Consider the following 21,951-nt stretch of genomic DNA (forward strand, 5'->3'; position numbering starts at 1 on the left):
TGCACGCCCCGACTGAGAGGGCGTGTGTGTAGGTCTGTGTCTCTGTCCCTTATTGCTCCTTGGATATCAACAAGGTCCACCCATGGGCTCCAGTCTCCCCATGGCAACACCTTTTTTTTCCCCTTTGTGCGCCCGTACTTTTTTTTTTTTTTTTGGAGCGCTTTTAAAAAAAAAATACAAAAACTTACTGCCACTCTTCTGCACTCTCTCAGCCAGTTTGGAAGTAAAAAATTGGAAAAGAACAAAAACGAGCTGGTGCCAAGCCTCACCTCCTCCAGAACAAGTAACACACCCCCTCCTTTCTTGCTTTCCATTTTCCCTCGCTTTCCTTCTGTTCCCTCACTGAATAGTTATGCAATACTGCCATTTCAGACATGACCTCCCCCTCCTCTTTTATTCCCCTTCCTCCTTCTTCTGCCGCTGCTGCTGCAGCCCACACTTCCACGCTCAAACTAGCTTCTTCACTTCAAACTTTTGAATGATCTCAATCACTTTATCAGAGCGTAACCAGCTTTGTTTACTGTCCTGAACCGGAGTTGAATCTCTCACACTCACAAACACACACACACACACACACACACACACACACTCGTGCACTAGCGCGCACAACCTAAACATCTGTCTCACGACCTCAACATCTGTCTCTGATCCTCATCCTGCAAAACATGTCACCGCTCTCTATATATACACACACATGCGTTAAACAATAAATCTTCCTGTGCTCGTCCATTACAGAGGAAGGAACCTTGTGCAATAAACAGATTGCATAACCTGGTAGAAGATATGAAGGTCTGATAAGTGTTACTATGTGGGCATTCCATTCTGTTTCACTGCCACTAATCCATGCATATAGAAATGCACATGCAGTCACATGCAATGCATGTCTCCAGTGCTCTGAAAGCATCTCCATGCTAGAATAGCTTGCAGGAGTTCCTGCAGCAACATGTCTGCTTCTGGCTAGCAGAATGAAGTGTAAAGAATAGGCCAACAAGAGCAGGGGTTGTTTAAATTTGGGAGTGGTGGCCTGAGGCTGTGTGTGAAAGTGTGTGTCTTTGTATGTTTCTGTGAGGTAAACATGGTCTTGTGACTACTTGTCACAGGACAATTCTTAAACATTTCTTACATGATGTAAACATTGCTTGAAATATTGCTTGTGTTACATAAAGTTTCCTCTGATTATCTCTTATTATTTCCATTGCACTCAATGGTTTAATCAGGCTGTTCCATGCTTCAACATATTTTTTCCACCCGAGAATTGTAATAAATGAGTTATTGTGCATTATTCTCTAAGGTGGTAAATCATTTACTAATCAAACCCAGCCTAACCTTCCTCTCATGACAAATCAACAGCGGGTCAACCAACTTTCTCGAGCAAACCGGGTCGCCGACGCCCAGCTCGGAACAATGGCCAATGTGGCTGACTCTTCTGATATGGCAAGGTGTGTATATGTGTGTTACACTGTTCCAGGGCTGAACAATACTCTGATATATCTGCTTATCTAACTGATTGTGTCTGACTTGGTTGCAGAAACATTACAAATCTTTGTTAGATTGAAGACATTAATTGCACATGCCAAAGTGCACCTAATTTTCTGTGCAGGCAATTGTATGTCTTGATTTTGATTTAACTTTATCAAAACTGAGGGTGCATTCCCACCACACATGTTTAGAGTGGTTTAGTAGAACTTGGTCGGGTGAGAAAGATGCTATCTGATCTCACGTGGCATTTAATAGATGCACCGAGCCAACTGTAATTTCCAAGTCTTGATCCTTTGGATTTTAAGCCTCATTCACACATAGTTCCTGGTAAATTACTGGGATAACCTTTCAGGCACTGCTAGTGACTCGCTGTTCACACATGCAGCTACAACATTCAGGAACATTTCCGTCTTGCGCCTTTTCACACACGCCACGGCAAAGCTGGAATAGATGGGGCGAGGGACAGTCCAGCAGATGGCGGTAATGCAACACTTATGGATGCCAACCGCCATGAAACTCGACAGAAGAAGAAGGCGAAACTCACAAAACTCAGATCAAACTTTCAAACTAGGCAGTCCCGATCAAATATGAATAAAGATGATGTTACTGCATTGCCTCATATGTTTCCAGAAACATATTTTAGTCTACTGTTTAGCCGTAATATGAGAAAGTTTGTGACGCAGCCGCCATGTTGACAACAGATGGGCCAAAACCAAGCACCACCCATATCGCAGTATGTCACCCACACATTGAGTCGTAACCCTTTACGTGCTTTTCGCTGTAATGTTACTACTTTCATTCACAACACAGCTGTACTTGCATTTTCCCTGAAACGTTACTAGGTCTTGAGATGGGAAATTGGCAGTACTGATTTCCCTGAATTTCCATCCTTGCTCCCATTCACATGTGACCCCATGCAGGAAATGTTCCTGATCATTTCAGGAATAGACTGCATGTGTGAAAGGGGCTTTTGATGTGATGACAGGAAACAACCTTGAAGCGTGTTTTATGGGTATAAGACAGATATTGTCACGTGCCAGCCTGCAGCTGCTGGTTCTTGGAAATCCCAGCGTAATAACATGAACCATTGACCACAATAACTGCAATCTGAACTGCTGCCTAGGGCTGCAAATAATGACTATTTTAATTGTTGATTAATCTGACAATTATAGAGCTTAATTGTTCTGCCTGTTAAATGTCAGAAAATAGTGGAAAAATTCCCACTGCAGTTCCCAAGAACTTAAGGTGATGTCATACAATTGTCTGACTGGCCTTGTCTTGTAAATGAAATATCTTTGAGGTTTTCACTGTTAGTTTATTCTTATAGCACCTTTCAATAGCAAGGCAATCCAAAGTGCTTTACATAGTAGGCTATAGGCCTATACAAAAGGCATACGTTGATATAAAAGAGAGAAAAAAAAAGAAAGAAAAGTGACAAATTCACACATTTGAAAAGGCAGAATCAGTTCATATTTGACCTTTCAGTCTGAAAAATGAATTTCAATTTTCAATTATTTATTTATTAAAACAATTTCTGAATCATTTCTAATCTTTTCAGCGCTGTGTGCCCATATTCAGCTATTACTTCTTGATAGCAGAGAGGAACTCTCTCCAATAAACAAGCTACCTTTGACTGCCTGTGACTTTCATTTAAAAGCTCTGTTTCACTTGTAGTTTGGCAGTTTGAATCTAAGCAAACCAAATACATTAATGCAGAAAAATCAACTTTTCCATTATGATTCAAACCAGAGGAAACTGTTACATATCTCACTGCACAGAGTGAGTCAAATTCTCTAAGAGTCAAGAGCTTTAAGGGAACTCCAGCTACAGCAAAAGGCCTGCAGAGTCTTAAATCGACAGTCTGAATCAGGGGACAACCATGGTGTGCACTGCCAGAGGCCCGCACTCTAATCTACTGTAACAGGAGGTCGGCACAGTGGAGCAAGCCAATTAGATCCAGCAGCTTCTTTACTCCCTTCTTTCTAATGACTTCACTGCACAGTCTTGTACATAGACACACACACACACACACACACACACACAATTTCACATGAGCACCTTAATCCCCACAGCGTCTCTCTCGCCTCTGTACACCCTCTGTGGTGAGGTACTTCACTCCACTACACTGACAAATGAACAAGATGTATAGACACATCTGACATTTAACTTCTGCCTCGCAGAGAAGTGTTTCTTCCACTTTCTACTTAGCCCCGACTTATGTAACATGTTCTCCGTGCACACGTTTTTAGCTGGGAGAAATTTATATTGGAAATAGGCCACCTCTGTGAAGGATGAGTAGTGCTAAGCCAAAATATTCACTTTGGCTGGAAGCAAGAGCATTGGCCTACAATGTCTGTTGAGCGATGGGCCACTGTTTCCTGAACATTCACCCAGCAGCTCAGACAAAAAAAAAAAAAAAAAAAAACAACTGTTCCCACAGCCAAGAAAAACCATGTACAGTTGTTTATATTACTTTAAGGGAGGATTTTACAACTCTGGGAAGTTACCAGGTCGGTAATAATTTATTACACAGACGCTTGTGACGTAAACAGCTGCATTAACAGCTCGCACGTATTATCTATGTGTTTGCTGAATTACTCAATGTGCGACGGCTTCTCTGACCAATCCATCCAGAACAAAACAGCAAAAAATGTGAGAGCGAAGTACAGGCCGTTGACAGAACAAAAAAAGCGTGTATGCTTCACTGTCTCACCATTCTTGCGCTCCTGTAGAGGCAGCAGGTTGGGAGCGGGTTGAAGGGACAGCTCCTGAAGCTCAGTAGTCACTGCCTCGCTCTGCGGGCTCGGGGCCGTGCCCGGCGCCCCGCTGACTTCCATACTGCCAAGACTTGGCCCCTCCCCTTTCTGTGGGTGTAGCGTTGCCAGGGTGACGGAGAGACCTGCGGCAAAAATATGAAAATAAAAGTTTAATGTCTCATGAAAAGATTAAATAAGATATAAAAGACAACTTTTCTTAATTTAAAAGATGTTATTTTCGCTAGTTCTCTGCTCAAAGTATAAAACCGCACATGCATTCTAGATTTTACATGACATGAGGGATTTTCCACTATAAATTGGACAGATCCCTCATGTTTATATCCTAGAACTGTTTTTGCCTCACTGTGTGACTTCAAGTTCATTTGATTAAAAATACACAAAATCAACCATCACCATTTTTTCATCTATCTGCGAGGTATGACTAAGTGTGAATAAAGAAAGTGCTGCTATGTGAACTTGTGTGCTGTTTTCAGAAAATGAAGACATCAGATCATCTTCAATGGAGTTTGTAGAGTATTCAACAAAGCCATGTAATAAAAAATAAAAAGAAATGGTACCCAAGGCACTTTTACAGGCTATGAGTCAAAAAGCTAGTCCCAGGCCACTGAGCACTTCTCTTTTCCTCTCCGTCTGCCTTTTACTCTATTTGTCTTCTTCTGTCGTTCTCCCTCACACATATAAACAACTAGGGAAAGAGGAATGACGCGAGGCTGTAGGCTAGGAGGTTAACTCAGCCATCAGGGAAGAATTTGCATGTTTGAGCTTTTACAACTGTTGCTGTGGCCGCTGCTTTAAAAGGACAGAACTCTGTTTATGGACTTTTTTTTTTCAAACCTCAGTAGAATTTCCACAGTTCACCAATATTACAACTAACTCTCAGAGGAAATATTTCATAAAGGAGCAATACATGTTTTTAGCAAAAATAATGAGCATTTTATAGAGACTGAAGTTCTCCATCAGTTTAGATTATGCTACTTGGTTTCCAGTACAAGTGAGAACACAGACTCTAGTTTATGTATGCAAAATCACACATAAACAGTTCAAAGCATCCAACTGTGTTCCACTGTCATATATGTCAAACAAAAACTTATTTGATTAGTTTTACATCATAGCTTGCTCAGAACAGGCCCTTTTCACAGTAGACCTGTTGACTGATTATAGCAGGAAAAGCACAGGTGTTACTAATAACATTAACAAGGGCTCTGCTGTCCCAGTAAGCTGTGACAGTGTGACAGACTGAAACCAAAGCAGCTAAATGGATTTCAGTCATTAATTTACTAGTCCACCTGTGCTTTTTCAAATGTGAAAATGTCCTCAGTGAAAAGAGCCCATTATTATTTGGGACGACAGTGAATTGCTGAGCAATAACATGATGAGATCATATCATCGTGATATGATTTCGCTGTAATTTGATTCCCTTTAATATTGAATTATCACTCAGCCCTATTTATGTGACATTAAAATGACACCAACTGTGTCATAATGTTGACGTGTGCTGAAGTTTGACTCTGACTTGTGTTTACAGTGATGAGTGGCTGCTGGGGAGGATCATTTGAAAAAAAAAACCGTTGCATTTCACATTAGCAGCTATGTTTGTAATCCAAACTGGTTAAACCTGAGGTGAAGCTAAGCCTTAAAACTAACCTGCCCAACATTATAATACTCTGCAGGGATATATTTCCATGGTAACTAATGTATTTAAACTTGCTTTGTGAAACAGTCTGTGAAACTGCAAAACACAGGGACTAAACAGGCCCGGTAACTTGGGCAGCGCATTGCTAATGGTTGTTTACAAAGGCAGACGCACTGCTGCGTTGTGTGTTGATCTCTCCTCTTGCCCTCTCTGCAAATATGTGTTTTCTAGCCGTGGGGTTCTGATGGGGGTTCTGCCATTACTGCACAGCGGGCCTGAAAACAATGAGGCAGTGTTGTCTGAGATGTCACTCTTCTCTCTCACAATCAAATGCCAGCGCACACATGTCTGAATAGTGGCACACTAACCACATGACACACTAAACGTTCACTTGATCTTGTTCAGGCATTGGGGTATCTGCCAGTTTTATCATGTTAAAATGCAAAACTGTTAAGACCTTTTGCGATGCTTGTTAGAATAAAGGATAAGTGAATTAAAACAAAGAAAGGAGAATATCTGCAGACATATTAGAATAAAGGTTAATGGGCTCGTGCTGGATTTAAAAGGCAGGACTTAGGACTTAAGCAGGGTTTCTCAGTCTTTTCTACTTTGTTTTGATACAAGTACAAATACAGCATCTGAGTTTTGGTATCAATACCAAATGACTACCCTGTTTACATATCAAGCAACCCTACATGTGACCAAGCCCAAAGCTGAGAAACTCTTGACTCTGAGTGTTATATTTTTTTATGTTTATTCAAAATCAATTTAAGCTTTAAAGTACACATGATTTAAGAGGTTTTTCAGGATGTTGGATTCATTTGGGCAAATCTCAAAGGGACACATCAGTTTGATTTAGAGGAACATCACACTCTTCCTCTCACACTGGATCTCATCTGAACTTGTTCCAAAACATCGCTTCTTTCTCCTGATGGTTTCTTTAACTTTCTCTTCCAATTACAAACACGAGCACCGCCACACTACTAGCCAGAACGGCATGAAATCTTGTCACTACCATTACGTGTGGGTCAAATGTGATTTGCTGCATGATATATTCCAACATGTGGCAATCGTCAAAATACTCCGTAGGCTAAGTGAAACTGATCGTGATGTAAAATCATTTCATCCTAGTGTGGCCCTTGATGTCCTCCGGTCACGGTCATGACAGCATCAGCTAATATATTTGCTGATTTAACTAAGAGCTATAGCCCAGTAGCAAAAGCATGCAGAGTTTTGAAATCACAATCTCGACCCTGGCTGAGAGAAACAAACTGAGAAATTGGTTTAGAGAAGGAAGTGAGTAACATGACAATGAAATTCAGTGGTCAGGCTGCCACAATATGACAAAACCTTTCTATGACAAGTTACTAAATACTTTAAGAAACACAAATAATACATTACTAACATCTAGAAAAACAGCATATGTTTAGCATGATTTGGCAGTTATATAATATGTGCAGTGGCTTTAAGACAACATGTGATCTGTCTTTGTGCAACACATCACTTTGAGATGCATATCTGCTGACAACACGTTGTGTGAATGTACGTGCAGCTTTATGTCTCAGCGCTGAATGAAATGATGCCTCAATAGTCTAGCCAGGACTCAGAACATAGTGACCTGGATATCAAGCGTTAAACAGCCAACAAATTCAATAAGAAAGGCTCTCAGGAGATGCTCAGCGCAACATCAGTTGCTTCATCCTTCCTTACCCAACAGAGAGGCTGTTCAAACACGCAGCATGTGTTGGTCTGGTGCAATGCATTTAAAAGAGACAGTATGTACTTCAAGCATTCTTCTCTACACGCCCACACTAGCCTCCCAGATACAGTATCTATCACACTTACACTGGTACACATCCTATGAGAGCCAAGCTTTTTTTTTTCCCCTCACCATCACGCACACACGCGCGCGCGCACACACACACACACACAGGAAAACCAATATCAAGAATGTCAACACATTTTCAGCAGACAGCGGCAAAAAGAAAGGATGTGGTTCCTACCTGGCCTGTCATAAACAAGGCCAGATGTTGCTTGTGACTCACCTGTGTTACTAAATCATGAACTGGCGTTTTCCCATCTTTAGCAGGACAGAGCTCTGAACGATTCTGTTGAGGAAAACAAAACAAAAGCTTCAGCAGAGAGCAACTGTTATCTCTATGCCTGCCAAACCCATTTTTCTGTTCTGGTCCATTACTCTACGGATTATGATGCTGAGCAGGAAACAGTAGTTATACCAGTGTTAGCAGGGCATGTGTAGTCAATAAAAAAGCTTTTAAAAGAATCGCGAGCATTGGCAATATGGTATAAACGCATCCACGTTGCAAGAGGCCTTTTCCACAGATGTCATGGGGCAGCAGCACCCTTCAGCTGTCACTGTCCAAAACAGACAAGACATGCTAAGCTATTGTTAGCTTGTCTGGGTGGGAGTTAACCCAAACTGTCCAAACGCAAACCGCACACAAACGACACAGTGGACGTGAAATGACTCCAGCTACAGAATTGCGCACTTACCGGCTAATACTGTCTACATAAGAAACCTTTTCGCAAGCTGCAGACAGTCAGACAACAAAGTTAGCTGGCTATAGTTAGCATGCTAAACTAGCCAGGCATTCCCGCTAACTCCTAGCTAACATTTCCTGTCTTTCTAGCAAATGTTGTGCTCTGTTTCATTGAGCGTTGTGTATTTAAGCTTACTTATCATGCTCGCCACTTGTGTGTTGTTATCTGTAAGGATAAACGGCTTTGGGCATCCCACCACCACTTCCGAATCACAAAGGAAACTTTGACCGGAAAACACCTCCTCTGCGTGGGACGAGAGAGAGCTACTTCCTTCACATCACCTTTCCATCAAGTTGATTTTTACTCTTCTGTGTCATGTCCGTGTATGTTACATACCACACTGCCTCCGTTATAATGTATATGGCATTTAACTTTAATTAAAATGAACGGAGAGAAGTTAATTAATAACGTAATAGACATCCAAGACATCAAAGTCTGTGCCGCCATCTAGTGTTAAATTACGTGTACTGCAGAAGGTAAGACATACAGCCTGTAACATACCTGCCAACACTTCCGATTTTCGTGGGAGTCTCCCCGTTTTTAACCCTTTCTCCTGCTGTGCTCCCGATTTTTCCCGTTAATCTCCCGATTCCATACTGATACAAATCACATAAATGTTTCTCAGTGTCTATGTGGGATATGTGTCGTGGTACCTGGCAACCCAACCCAGACGCAGAAGTGAGCATGCGCAAACGACCCTGCCTGACTCAATCAGAATCAGAATAATCTTTATTGGCTAAGTACGTTCAGATATACAAGGAATTTGACTCCGGTTTAGTGGCTCTCAATGAACTTACACAAAAATAACGACACAACAATCTTCAGAAATATACAGAAGGAATGACTATATTCATGTGAAACCGTTTCTGTGAACTGTAAACGCATACAAATAGTGCAAAGAAGTGCAAGGAGTGATGAGATGAATATTGAATGGTTAAAAAAAGGGACATGTTATCTTATATACATGTAGTTGGTGGTTATGTGCAGTATATTCAGCCTGTTCAAATATACAGTAATGAGTAAAATGTATTATGCATTTGTATTTTGAAAAATAAATATGTATAATTTGTAGGTACAGTGGGTATTATAGTGTTCCAGGGTTATTGCACAGTGCCACAGTGAGTTAACTGTTCATGAGTGTGACAGAGACGAGGAAGAAATTGTTCCTGTCTGTTGGTTTTGGTGTACAGTGTTCTGTAGCACCTACCAAAGGGGAGAAGCTGCAACAGGTTATGTCCAGGATGTGAGGGGTCTGTAGTGATTTTCCCCCGCCCGTTTCATCACTCTGGGAGTGTACAGGTCCTGGATGGAGGGCATGTTGGCACCAATGATCTTTTGTCCTGTTTGGTGGCTGATCCAAATCAGACGGTGATGGATGTGCAGAGAATAGACTCGATAACAGTAGTATAAAACTGGATCAGCAGCTCCAGAGGCAGGTTGTATTTCCTGAGCTGGTGCAGGATGTACATCCTCTGCTCGGCCTTTTTGATGACTGTGTTGATGTTTGACTCCCACTTCAGGTCCTGGGAGATTGTATAACCCAGAAATCTGAAGGTTTCCAATGAAATAATGACATGAAAAGAAACAGTATGTTACGACCGGACACAATAAAATAAAGAGCCAAACTTGTTCATTTCTTACTTGTAAACACATTACCTAGATGAGCACCATGTATTTCCTTTCTTTTGACTTCAAAATGCTGTAGCCTTTTTGTTTCACGTGTATTGTATCATCTGTTGTAAACTGTGATTTACTATTTTACGCTTTCCATCATTAAAGCACTGACTATTTTTTTCTGATAAAACGATGAAATGTAGAAGTGACTGAAATATCTAGTGTTGGGTGTCTCTTTGTTGAATTGTATGATTCCTGTAAACAAGTAACACATTTTCTACATTTGTACATGTTCATTTGACCTATTAATAAGTTATGAAGTCATTTCAAGGAATATATTGCTAAGAATGTTAGTTACAAATCAGTTCCTTTCTAGGAATTTATTGGGTATATACGTATGTATAATCTTTCTAAGAAAATTACCACATTGTTACTATTATTATCATCATTTGGTAACCATTTTCTTTTGTAATACGACAATGACTAAAACCTTTTTTTCTGCTGTAGGACAAAACTTAACTGCTTTAAGTCTTGATAAAGCTCAGCACATTAGATAACGCGCAAGAATACATTTCAAATCAGACAGTACTAGTCAACTGACACGTATCCATTTGACAGATGTTTGTTGTTTCTCTTTCACACAGGAACATACTGCTCAGACGCACAAACATGATTTCTATGACTGTCACTAAGCATTTTGAACCATTCAGAAGTTCACGCAAGCGTTTTTCATATTCACACAGTAATTTCTCTCACACATTATATTTGCTTCTGTCTGCAGTCAGAACAAAGTGCAACTTTTCTGTGAAGATCATCAGCGGTTTCCTCTTCCTGCTCCTTGTGGCTTTTAGTGAGTGATTCACCATATTCTGCAACAATCATCCATTCCTTGTCCATGAGTCAAACCTTGGGTGGTTGTTTTTCTGTTTTTTTTTTAAATTTCAGTCCTCTGTTTTCAAGTTTTGTTCCCAAATGCATGTTCCTAACACTCTTTTCTGTGTCTCACAAGAGTCACACAGACCCACAGATTATATAAGAGAGGTCCAGCAGGAAGTGCAGTTACTCAAACAGCAGATGAATGTGTTTGTTCCGCATGCAGACACAATACCAACGTCTTCACCATCTTCATCTGTGCCAGTATGACTAATGCATGTATGTACCTTGTTTAGAGAGTTTCTCACTTTTACTGTCCCGAAGAAAACACCGGAATAGTATGGGTAGACTACTCTATACCAGTGGTATTCATGTAAAACACAGCGAAGAGTGATCCAGGTATGAATTACACCGTCACATTCATAAAAGGCTACAATTCACATTGTAATGTGTCTAGAATTAAATCACATGGAGAAACAATTGTACTTTATGAACTGTGGAAACTAAAATATGTCATTTTCTCTCCTTTACATGCAGGTCAATGCTGGTCCTTTACAGGCAACTGCAGACATTTATTTATCTCACTGTCCAATCCGGTCTCCATCGCTGACATGTGACACTCAGCCACATAACTCAAAGCCATTAACCCAATGGCTATATTGCAAGTGCACAGAGGGAATGTAAGTCATACGTTTACTGTTGTTTAGCTGGAAATGTCAGGCATACTTGTCACCATTATTAACACAGTGCACAAAAACCTGTTCAACAGATCTCTCTGTCTGTTTCTCTTTTAGGGAATGATGACTGCAGGGGAGAAAGGTACCTAATTTGGAACTTTGGTTTATGATCAGGATGATGCATCGTTTCAGGCCTTCAAATCACCTGTGAGTATGATAAGAGTGATACAGTAAAGCTCTCATGCGCATGCATTTTTTAATTTGCACTGACATTTTCAAATACTCTTGTTTGACAGCCCCCATTTAGTTTAGTTGGGGGCTAGGGGTCGTGAGATGATTAATGGGAGAGGAAAGAAGAAAAAATGATCTGATACACAAAACTGTTTTCAAGTTTTTGGACTCTCTAATCTTTGTTTTTTGGTGAAATATTGGATCATTTGAAAATTTCTTGAAATGAAACCATGTGAGAAGTTTAGAGGGAAAAATCACTATTTGGTGAAGCTGTTAACAACTCATAGACATGTGAAATGTGACCCCGACTACACACTGCTTTTTGTAAGACGTCAAAAGCCAAAAAGGTTGGAAACCACTGGTTTCATCTTTAACAATGTGTTCTATTTTAAAAGCTTGTTATATTATCCATTTTGTCAAATCTTCATCTGAAAAGCAATTAAAGCTGTCAAATAAATGTAGTGGAGTAAAAAGTACAATATTACCCTCTAAAATGTAGTGGAGTGGAAATATAAAATGGAAATACTCAAGTAAAGTACAAGTACCTCAAAATTGTACTTGAGTATCGTACTTGAATAAATGTACTTAGTTACTTTCCACCACTGATAGATAGTGAATAATAGATTTAGCCCGAAGGAGAGATGACTCAGACAAACCTCATGAGACGATGTGAGAGTGACCATGAACACAATCTTTCCTTAACCACCACCAAGTAGTTTTATTTCCCCAAACCTTAACCCTGTCCTAACCATACTGCCTACCATACTTTTTGTGCTTAGCTGGTCATGTGAGGTTACAGGAACTTTGTTCTTCCACTATTTCCACTTTTTTAGATTTACTAAAAACAAGTCAAGACTAGTGTTAAAAACCTGTAAAAACTCTTAATCTAAGGAATTCACTAGAAGGAGACATTGGTTAATTCAAAATGAATTTCTTTAGTTTTGGGTAATATGGGATCATGTAAGAATTCTGTTTTTAATCTTAGTACTTTGTACTCTGTTGAACTGGTTTGGATAGAAGTCACTGGTTTGTTTAATCAAACTGTTGCTCTATTTTTATCAAGGAATTGAATTATTTTTTAAATTTAATTTTTTTATTTTTATTTATTTGGTCCTTATTGTAACAGTGTTACAAAAGAATGCACATATACATAGATAAATTATAACAGATCATATCAAACAAAGAAAGAAAGAAACATTATTGACTGAAACGTGTAGGCTGAAGCTTTAGGTTATTATGCCTCATATGAAAAACAAACAATACAAAACTATTGTCCCAAAATACAAAATCAAACATTTCATTCACCATTATGTTCATACCTCAGTTTTATATCTATTTACTATGTTATTTTTGAACTTTTTAAAAAATTTTACAAAGTGAACTAAACATTTTTAATTCTCTGTCACAGTTATTCCATAAATTAACTCCTTTAACAGTTATACATCTATTCTTTATATTTGTCCTAGCCTTTGTTTTTTTAAACATACATATTCCCTTAAGTCCATATTGCCTCTCAGTGCAGTTTTAGAGTCATCCAGATTGCTGAATTTTAAAGTTAGAGTTAATAAATAGTGCATTGGTTGGTTCATAATAATCTGTTTGATGTACAATTCTTATAGCTCTCTTCTGTAGTATGATAATTGGATTTGTGTTGTTTTTATAAGTGTTTTGTGAGGGAAATTATTGTGTGAATATGAAAAACGCTTGTGTGAACTACTGAATGGTTCAAAATGCTTAGTGACAGTCATAGAAATCATGTTTGTGCGTCTAAACAGTATGTTTCTGTGTGAAAGAGAAACAAAGACCATCTGTTCAATCTGAAACAGATCCTGCCATATCTGTTTGGGTATAATCATGCATAAAGTAGTCACAACAACTCCTAGAGGTTGGTGTGAAATAGATTAAGAAGTATTGGCCACACTGTTCGGGGCTCACTCCTCTACAGCAGCTTGTATGTCTGTATCGAGTGTGAGTGAACCATGCTCTGAGCATTAAAGAATTAAAAATCTGATTTTAAGGGGTGGGATTACGTGCATGATTGTGACATCACAAATAGCTTGGAGCCAATCCTGGTCCAATATTCAACTTACACAAGTGAGATGTCGAAATTTGAAACCCCCAGCGCACAAACACTGAGAATGGACTTACCAGTGTGGTTGGAGACATCTTGTGTCCAGTAGTTAAACTTCTGGAATGAAATATATATTTGCATATTTATAGTTTTATGAATTTTTAAAGAGAGAGAAGGAGAAGATATAATTGTAAGGATTTTAACAAGATAATTTAACTTTTTTGTTAAAAAAAACAAAACTGTATCAGACACAAATTATTACATACATCTTAAAACATGTCTGGAGGGGATCTTTAAGAATTTGGATTTGTGAATATAAAATTTGGTCGAAATAGTAAGTAAATTAATCAAATAGAACCGCGAACAGAGATTCCTGTCATATTCAGTGAATCCAAATAATACATTTTTCCAAAGTAATAAAAAGTGGGCGTATAGGCTATATGGTCAGCAAATTAAAGTACTACAAACATGGACGTATTAAGAGACTACAACACAATACACTACGGCAAGCGAAGAGGGTGTTTTGGGTTTAAAGCTTTGCGGTTCGCTACTGTCAACACTTAGGATACAGCGCTGCTGCGGAGCGACGACGATGTCGGAGCAGGAGTCTCTGAGGTGCTCCAGTGCCAGAAACCGCGGAGGCGTACAGAGGGTCGAAGGAAAACTGCGAGCCAGTGTAGAAAAAGGGGATTACTATGAAGCACACCAGATGTACAGGACTCTATTTTTTAGGTAAGGAGTCCATTTCATGTCCGTTGGGTCAGTTTGCAGTTGTCACTCGGCTTTGAGGCCTGTTCCAGACCATTCTGCTGTCAACCTTCCTTTTCCGTGCTGCCCATTTATGATTGGGAGGATTTCACTACGAACCCACCCACTCATGTTGGTCCTGGCTGCATGTTTGGACAGCTGTGGTGTCGATCTTCTACCCACAGCCACAAAAAATGGGACTGCTAACTACAGCTAGCAGGCTAACTACGTGTTTAGCAACACACCTTGATAGCCGAAGCTCGAGTTAGCTGCGCTGCTAATGCAATACTCAAGACAGCCGAGGTCTGTGTTTAGGTGTTTATGAGAAAAGATATTTAATTTGTAAATAAGCAGACTAACTGTTTTCTCAACCGCTGACGTTTCCCTAAAACATGTTTGTTGGTGCTGTCCAGCTGTGTTAGCATTTAGTTAGCCAGACAGCCACACACTGCACCGTCGCAGTCTGGACTACTGATGGCTAACGTTAGGCATGTTTTGTGCACAGTAAGCAATATAGTTATTTAGTCCTACTTGACCATTGGTCAGATGTGGGGAAAAGTGTGGTCAGAATTAGCTATGGTCTGATTTCTTTTGTCCGTGTAATTCATTGAAGTAGCATTGAGACAGGCTGGTGTACAGTCATATCTCAAATACCTATTACACCTACAGTATTGAAGCAGAGACATATTCTTTATCACGAAACAAGAATTTGCCAAGTATGTTCACACACATAAGGAGTTTGACTCCGGTTTAATGGCTCTCAATGTACTTATACAAAAATAACAACACATTAGGATACAGTGCAAAGAGTGAAGAGTGCAAGAAATGTTGAGAATGCATGATAAAAAATAAAGATGTTACTTTATATACATATAGTAGGTGGTTATGAACAGCGTATACAGCCTGTTCATATATATATAGTAGTGAGTGAGTCATAATTGCAATGTTAACTCCTGAAATCCTCTTATACATGCAAGATGGAGAGTGTGAGATTACTGCAACTGGCATGTTGTCTTTGAGAATGTCAATAAACAAACATGCTGCAATATTCACTTGGAAACCTTGTTTTGTATCTCAAGCAAAAACACAGCATGAATATGTCTTATCTTGCAGCCCCATGCAGGAAGGATCTTGAATGATGCAAACACAGCTGGCGTCTATCTGGATAAGCAGATAGCGTCATCCCATACAGTATGTAACGCTGACACTCCTGTCTTCTAACAGGTACATGTCACAGGCAAAACATGCTGAGGCCAGGGAGCTGATGTATAATGGCGCTCTACTCTTCTTCAGCTATAACCAGGTACATGTTACACTAGATTTCTGCTCAAGAGACCTGATCAGTTGGCTATTTATATACCAAAACAGGATTTTTTAAAAAAGTGTTATCAGTGCACACATGTTTACAGAAGAACCCCAGATGGGAAACTGATAATGTCATGTTTGCAAGTATCTTGTTGGGGGATTATATTTATTATCTGCTTTTGTATCATTATAATTGCAGAGTAATGTCTATAAATCTGTCATTAATCAGTGAAACAGTGCATGTAAGAATACAGCTTTTGTATGGGGTCCAACTTTGTGTGCAACAGTGCGCAGAAGGCTAATATTGACATAATATTATTACTGTTCAAACTGCATATAAACTGTGGTTCGTGAGTAGTTACACTAGCACCACACGTGAGCACATTATCAGGTTTCCAACCTTGCTCAATCTACTTGCACTTTTTACTTTACTTTTTTTGTTTTTTGCATGTGCAGTAATGTAATGTAACTCAATTAAGTATCAGTTTTGAGTGATGATTTCATGATAGATACATCGATTAAGCTTCTTCTTCCAGCCACCAAGGTGCTCGTCTAAAGTATTGAATTCTTTTGACAATAACGATTACAAAAATGAAAATAGAGCTGCTTGTGTTTTGCTCTGCAGCAAAACAGTGCAGCAGACCTGTCCATGCTGGTGCTGGAGGTGTTGGAGAAATCTGAGACAAAAGTTGAAGATGAAATATTAGGTGAGTGGCAGCTTTCAGCCTTTAAAAGACACCAATCAATCTATAAGAATACTTGTGCTAAACTGTACATTTTACAATGAGATGTTTAAGAGTGGGTGGTTGCATGATATATTGTGCTTTTATGTGTGCTGTCTTTACTTTGTGTGAAAGAAAACGTCACGTAACATCAACTGTGTTGAGGGTTTGGCTTTGCATTGTTACTTCTGAAATTGTTAAATAAACATACAGAACCTTGTACAACAAGATTTACATTATTTAATGTGTCTATGAGGAGCTCTTAAAATGTCAACTTTAAAAATGAATTTCACTGCCACTGAAAGATACTTTGAAACACTGAGCAAAGCAAGAACCAGTAAAATGAAGCTTCTTATGTAAATAGTTAATGCTTTATAAGAAGAATGTAACATTTGCATTCCCAAAATGTAAAGATGTTTACAGTGTATGCATTGTTTATGTCTTGATCAATAACTTCTAATGTCTTAGTGCTGTAAGGCATTTTTGCAGATGGTGGAGACAAATGGCAGTGGGTGATAGATTGGACTTTACGTATATAGTCAATATGGCCATTATTGATTTGCCCTGATACTGCATTGATCTGCTGGATCTGTTTAGGAAATCTCTCATATGCAAAATCACTTATAAATGCTGCAGCATGAAATTGTCACAAGGACAGTACAATAGGACATTTCAGATTAGAAAGGACGTTCTTTGTCATTGTACTGATGTTGGGGGTTGTGTGTGTGTGTGTGTGTGTGCGCGCGCTGAGCAGAAAACCTGGCTAAGCTGTTCAGCCTGATGGACCAAAACTCTCCAGAGAGAGTAGCGTTTGTGTCCAGAGCCTTGAAATGGTCGACGGGCGGGTCCGGCAAGTTGGGTCACCCGAAACTCCACCAGCTGCTGGCTGTCACCTTGTGGAAAGGTAAACCAATTAGATCATTTAGTTTATGTAGTGTAGAAAATAACAACGAATGCTTGTAAGTTACAAAAGCCCAAAGTGACTCAGTATTGAATCTAATTATATAAAACATGTATACAGTAGTTGTCAGTAGTTGTGTTTGGCTTTTTACTTGCTCATGAACTAAAAGGATTTTTTGATTCTCAATATTGTTTGCAATTAATGTCATAAGTTAATTGATCATTTTACACAGAATTTGAAAGCATCTTGATTTTTCCCTTGATACTGTGTTCCCATGTATCCCCATTCCCATGTTCCCAAAAATCCCATTTATAGTCATAAACATAAGTCTAACAAATCCAACTTAGACTCGAGAGCAGAGCACAGCAGCAGTGTATGATGTGCATCAAAACATCTGTTTTATATTTAAGCCAAGACACTAGTTCATGACGCATGTCCTCTCACATCAGGGTTCCCCGCTGTCCTATTTCCTAGAGCTGGCATGCGTTAGTGCTCAAGAAGAGCAGAGATTGGTTAATCACTCCCCCAGCTGAGTCCATCCCCCCCAGCTTCCACACCTCGGTCTTCTTATTGTGCAGGTGGCCTGTTTGGAAGTCACAATCTCAGCAGTGAAAATATCATTTTTTTTGTGTTCAGAGCAAAATTACAGTGAGTCTCGTTACCACTTCCTGCATTCGTCTGACGGGGAGGGCTGCGCGCAGATGCTGGTGGAGTTTTCAGCGTCACGAGGCTTCCGCAGCGAGGTGGACATGTTTGTGGCGCAAGCCGTCCTACAGTAAGTGAACAGTGAACGCTCCGGATGCAACAATATTCTTTTTTTTTTCTGGAAACGTATGAGTTCTGAGTGCAGCAGCAGTCTGTAATGTGAAGTTATTTTTAGATTAAGGCACTCAGGATTTGTTGTGTGCGGTGGAGAAAGTTGTATTGATGCATCCTTCTCCGGCATGTCGGCCCTGCAGTCATATCTGCTTTCTATCTGTCAGCAGTTTCTTCAAAGTGTCTTTGATCTCTCTTTTTCTGGTCTAATGTCCCTCCCTCTCTCCCTCCCTCCCTCCTTCGCTCTCTTTCTCTCTCCATCCTCCTTCATCCCTTGTGTCACACTCTGTAATATTCTCTTTCCCATCGTCTCCTTCTGTCTTTACCCTCTGTCCCCTTTCTATTTCTGTCTCTTCCTCACTGAACCTCCCACCCCCTACAGGTTCCTCTGCCTAAAGAACAAAAACAGCGCTTCCGTGGTGTTCAGCACATACACAGAGAAACACCCGTCCATAGAGAAGGGCCCTCCCTTTGTCCAGCCTCTACTAAACTTTATCTGGTTTCTGCTGCTGGCAGTGGATGGGTGAGGAGAAATTCAATATATATATGAAGGATTCGTTATGATCGCGACATCATGCGGGGTCCCACTGTGGCTTATTTAGTTGAAAAATGTTGTGGCAGTTTACCTCTTGCACTTCAATGACGAAAGAGACAAATGTGGATACAGTGTTGTCACACTCAATATAGACATACAAGCTGCTGTAGAGGAGTGAGCCCCAAATAGTGTGGCCAATACTTCTTAATCACCAACCTTTCGGAGTTGTTGTGACTACTCTATGCACGATTATACTCAAACAGACACGACAGGATCTGTTTCACAATGAACAGATGTTCTTTGTTTCTCTTTCAAACAGGAACATACGGTTAAGACGCACAATCATTATTTCTGTGACTGTCACGAAGCATTTTTAACCTTCCACAAGTCCACGTAAACATTTATACATATCGATAGAATAGTTTCCCCTCACAATATCTGCACACACTCCATCAGCGGTCATTCAGAACACGCAGTAAGCTAATTAAACTAGCATTAGCTGACTTCCTATTGCAGCAGTAATCCCATTTGATGATCACGAATTTTGTACAGCAGATAGAACAAAACAAACTCTTCGTGATGTGTAACATTGGTTTAACTATTGTTGAGCTTGTACCTCTAATGTTTGACAGATGCAAAGTGCTAAAAATCAGTAAAAAATCGATTGATAATAAAGTACAGCACAGTAAATGTTTCTTCTCTTTGTTTCTTCAGGGGTAAATTAACAGTTTTCACAGTGTTATGTGAGCAATATCAACCTTCCCTGAAGAGGGACCCCATGTATAATGAGGTGAGTGTTTTTTACTTTTATTCTGTCACCCTATGTGTTATGCTCACCTGCCATGACTATGACCTTAAGTCATGTTGAAACAAACGGCGAATGCTTAATGTTAATGCGTCAATTTCTTAATATCGTCTTGTTCATGTTATGTCATGTCTCTCCTCTTCCTCTTTCTTTGGATGTCCTCCTTGCTCTTCAGTATCTTGACAGAATAGGACAGCTTTTCTTTGGGGTTCCACCCAAACAGTCCCCATCATACGGTGGACTGCTAGGTGAGTGTACCAAGACTGTTTATTTAATACCTTTTTGATTTTGCTGCATGGGATGTATAAAGTTTATCAGAGGCGCCCCAGTGGATTAGAGGTGAAGATGCCGACCAGCATCTGCAGCATCCCTGGCTGGAGTCTGGCTGGGGACCTTTGTTGTGTCTCTCTCTCTTGTTTCCTGTCAACTCTCTGCTGGTGCTCTTTAATACAGGCATAAAACCTCCCCTGGCCCTCCAAAAAGAACAAGTTTATTAGGGATGCAACTTATTTGCTGATTAATTTTGTCAATTGACTAATCAGTAAATTCATTCATTGTTTCAGCTCATTAGTTGATCTTATCTTAATTGAGCAGACTTTATGTGTTTTACATAGAAGTTACTGATGAACTTCATTTGTGTTATTAGGCATGAATTACTTTTCTGCATGAACTGATAACACTTCGCTCTCTTTTAAGCCTTCAGGTTTTACACATTAAATGAATATTTTTCTAATTCTATGCACATACGTACATGTACGTCTTAAGTTTGATGTAATGACAGATGTAAAAAGTAAAGCAAGTTTTGAAAAAGAAAATCGCACTATAAAATAGTTTGTAGTCCACTGTGTGCACTTGATTTATCGTCATTTTCACATGAGGGATGATGATGATGATCAATGATGTCGCACCCCGCAGGAAACCTGCTGAACAGCCTGATGGGGTCGGGCGAGGATGATGACGGCGCTGAGGAAGCCCAGGAGGACAGCAGCCCCATAGAGCTGGATTGAGCCTGCAGCCGAGGACGTGGAGAACAAACGAACACAAAAAAAAAAGAGGAAAAGACCTCGCCGCCTCCCTCCTTCACCTCCACAACAGGGGTGGGGCGAGGCGCCGGTCTGTGTTTTCAGAGGCGTGCTGTTTCACAAACACCCCCCCCCCCCCCCCCCCCAAACCCCCACCCCGACCCCTCATCATCCCACCCATCAAGTCCAAAATCAGAACAAGTATCAGGCCGCTAAAACACCCCTCTCAGCACTGCCTGGACTGACTGCGCCAAACTGCAAACTCTTCCCGTGTTGAATTATTGTAAGACTATATAATTTTATTTTAATCATTATTTTTGTTAGTTTTGGGACTCTCTGTTTAGGGTTTATGGTTTTTAAACATAAAATAACAACAAACTGTCCTTTCCCTGTGAATACCTGCCTGATGGGTGAATGTTTGGTGTCCCAGTGGAGAGGACAGCATCACAAGTGAAACCCCTCCTTATAATGTTGTTGTTGATGACATCATCATAAGAGGGGTTTTAGGTCATTTCACTACCATATTCTAACTGTTTTTGCCAGACAGTCACACGGAGCTGGATCAGAACCATGGTGTGGCTGTCGTCGGCTTTTTTTTTTTTTCAACAACTTTTTTCCGTTAAGTCTCTTTCAGTTTCTTTTAAATTAAAATGATTTGTAGTCAAGGCCACCTTTCAGTTTCTCTAGTTTGTCCATTAGCTTCATGGACAGAAAAGACAACAGAGTTATGTGTAAGAGGTCACCTTGCACCTTAAGTATCAACCAAACAAACAAACCCTGTCTTTTCAGTGTCTTCTCAACACTGGTGGCCATCATCTTTATTTAAGTTAATTACTGCAAACCTGGGCTGTCTGTGTTGAAAATAACTCCGATGCAGACATCTCACTTTTTTACCGTGCACTTGAAGGACTGATGCTAAACTTGTTAGCATCTCCAAGAGGAATTTTGTGTGGTAAAACACAAATTTTGGCTTTTTTTTTTCTCTTTACAGTTGCCAAGTCATAAAAAATGTCTGGCAACGACGTGTTTGAAGCACTTATAAAGAGTTTATTTTCTGCTGGTTGTTGGCTTCGGGCGCCTGTCTTACATGCTGTGAAGAATAAAAAGTCCAAGTTTGAGTTACCTTCCAAGTTTGTAAACTGATCTTTATGACAGAGTAAAGTGAGACACTGTGAAACTGG

At 39.9% G+C, this 21,951-nt stretch overlaps 2 protein-coding genes across 3 annotated transcripts in view; one reads left to right on the plus strand and one right to left on the minus strand.

Annotated features, from left to right (window-relative positions):
* The window catches only part of mrtfab (myocardin related transcription factor Ab), a 38,122-nt gene extending 33,745 nt beyond the window's left edge, over positions 1 to 4,377 (minus strand). Inside the window, exon 1 of the mRNA XM_067576563.1 lies at positions 4,193 to 4,377. Within this exon, the coding sequence (XP_067432664.1) occupies positions 4,193 to 4,316 (124 nt within the window). The 5' untranslated portion in view covers positions 4,317 to 4,377. The remainder of the gene's footprint in view (positions 1 to 4,192) is intronic.
* Positions 4,378 to 14,481: 10,104 nt separating this feature from the next.
* On the plus strand, positions 14,482 to 21,546 carry get4 (guided entry of tail-anchored proteins factor 4). 2 transcript variants are annotated; one of them, XM_067576570.1, is made up of 9 exons: positions 14,482 to 14,649; positions 15,889 to 15,967; positions 16,595 to 16,676; positions 17,446 to 17,595; positions 18,229 to 18,367; positions 18,791 to 18,931; positions 19,658 to 19,733; positions 19,924 to 19,996; positions 20,664 to 21,546. In XM_067576570.1, exons 1-9 carry the CDS (start codon positions 14,510 to 14,512, stop codon positions 20,753 to 20,755), a joined length of 972 nt encoding a protein of 323 aa, XP_067432671.1. In that variant the 5' UTR covers positions 14,482 to 14,509; the 3' UTR covers positions 20,756 to 21,546. The 2 variants fall into 2 exon arrangements, with proteins under 2 accessions (XP_067432671.1, XP_067432672.1); XM_067576571.1 differs by lacking the exon at positions 14,482 to 14,649 and adding an exon at positions 14,820 to 14,967.
* Positions 21,547 to 21,951: the final 405 nt, after the last annotated feature.

Source organism: Thunnus thynnus, chromosome 20 (assembly GCF_963924715.1).
Source record: "Thunnus thynnus chromosome 20, fThuThy2.1, whole genome shotgun sequence".
Classification (NCBI taxonomy): Eukaryota; Metazoa; Chordata; class Actinopteri; order Scombriformes; family Scombridae; genus Thunnus; species Thunnus thynnus.

Coding starts and splice junctions, on each gene's coding strand:
- get4 (XM_067576570.1), top strand. CDS start 14,510: ATGTCGGAGCAGGAGTCTCTGAGGTGCTCCAGTGCCAGAAACCGCGGA. Junction 15,968..16,594: donor TCTTCTTCAGCTATAACCAG/GTACATGTTACA, acceptor TTTGCTCTGCAG/CAAAACAGTGCAGCAGACCT. Junction 18,368..18,790: donor GTGGCGCAAGCCGTCCTACA/GTAAGTGAACAG, acceptor CACCCCCTACAG/GTTCCTCTGCCTAAAGAACA.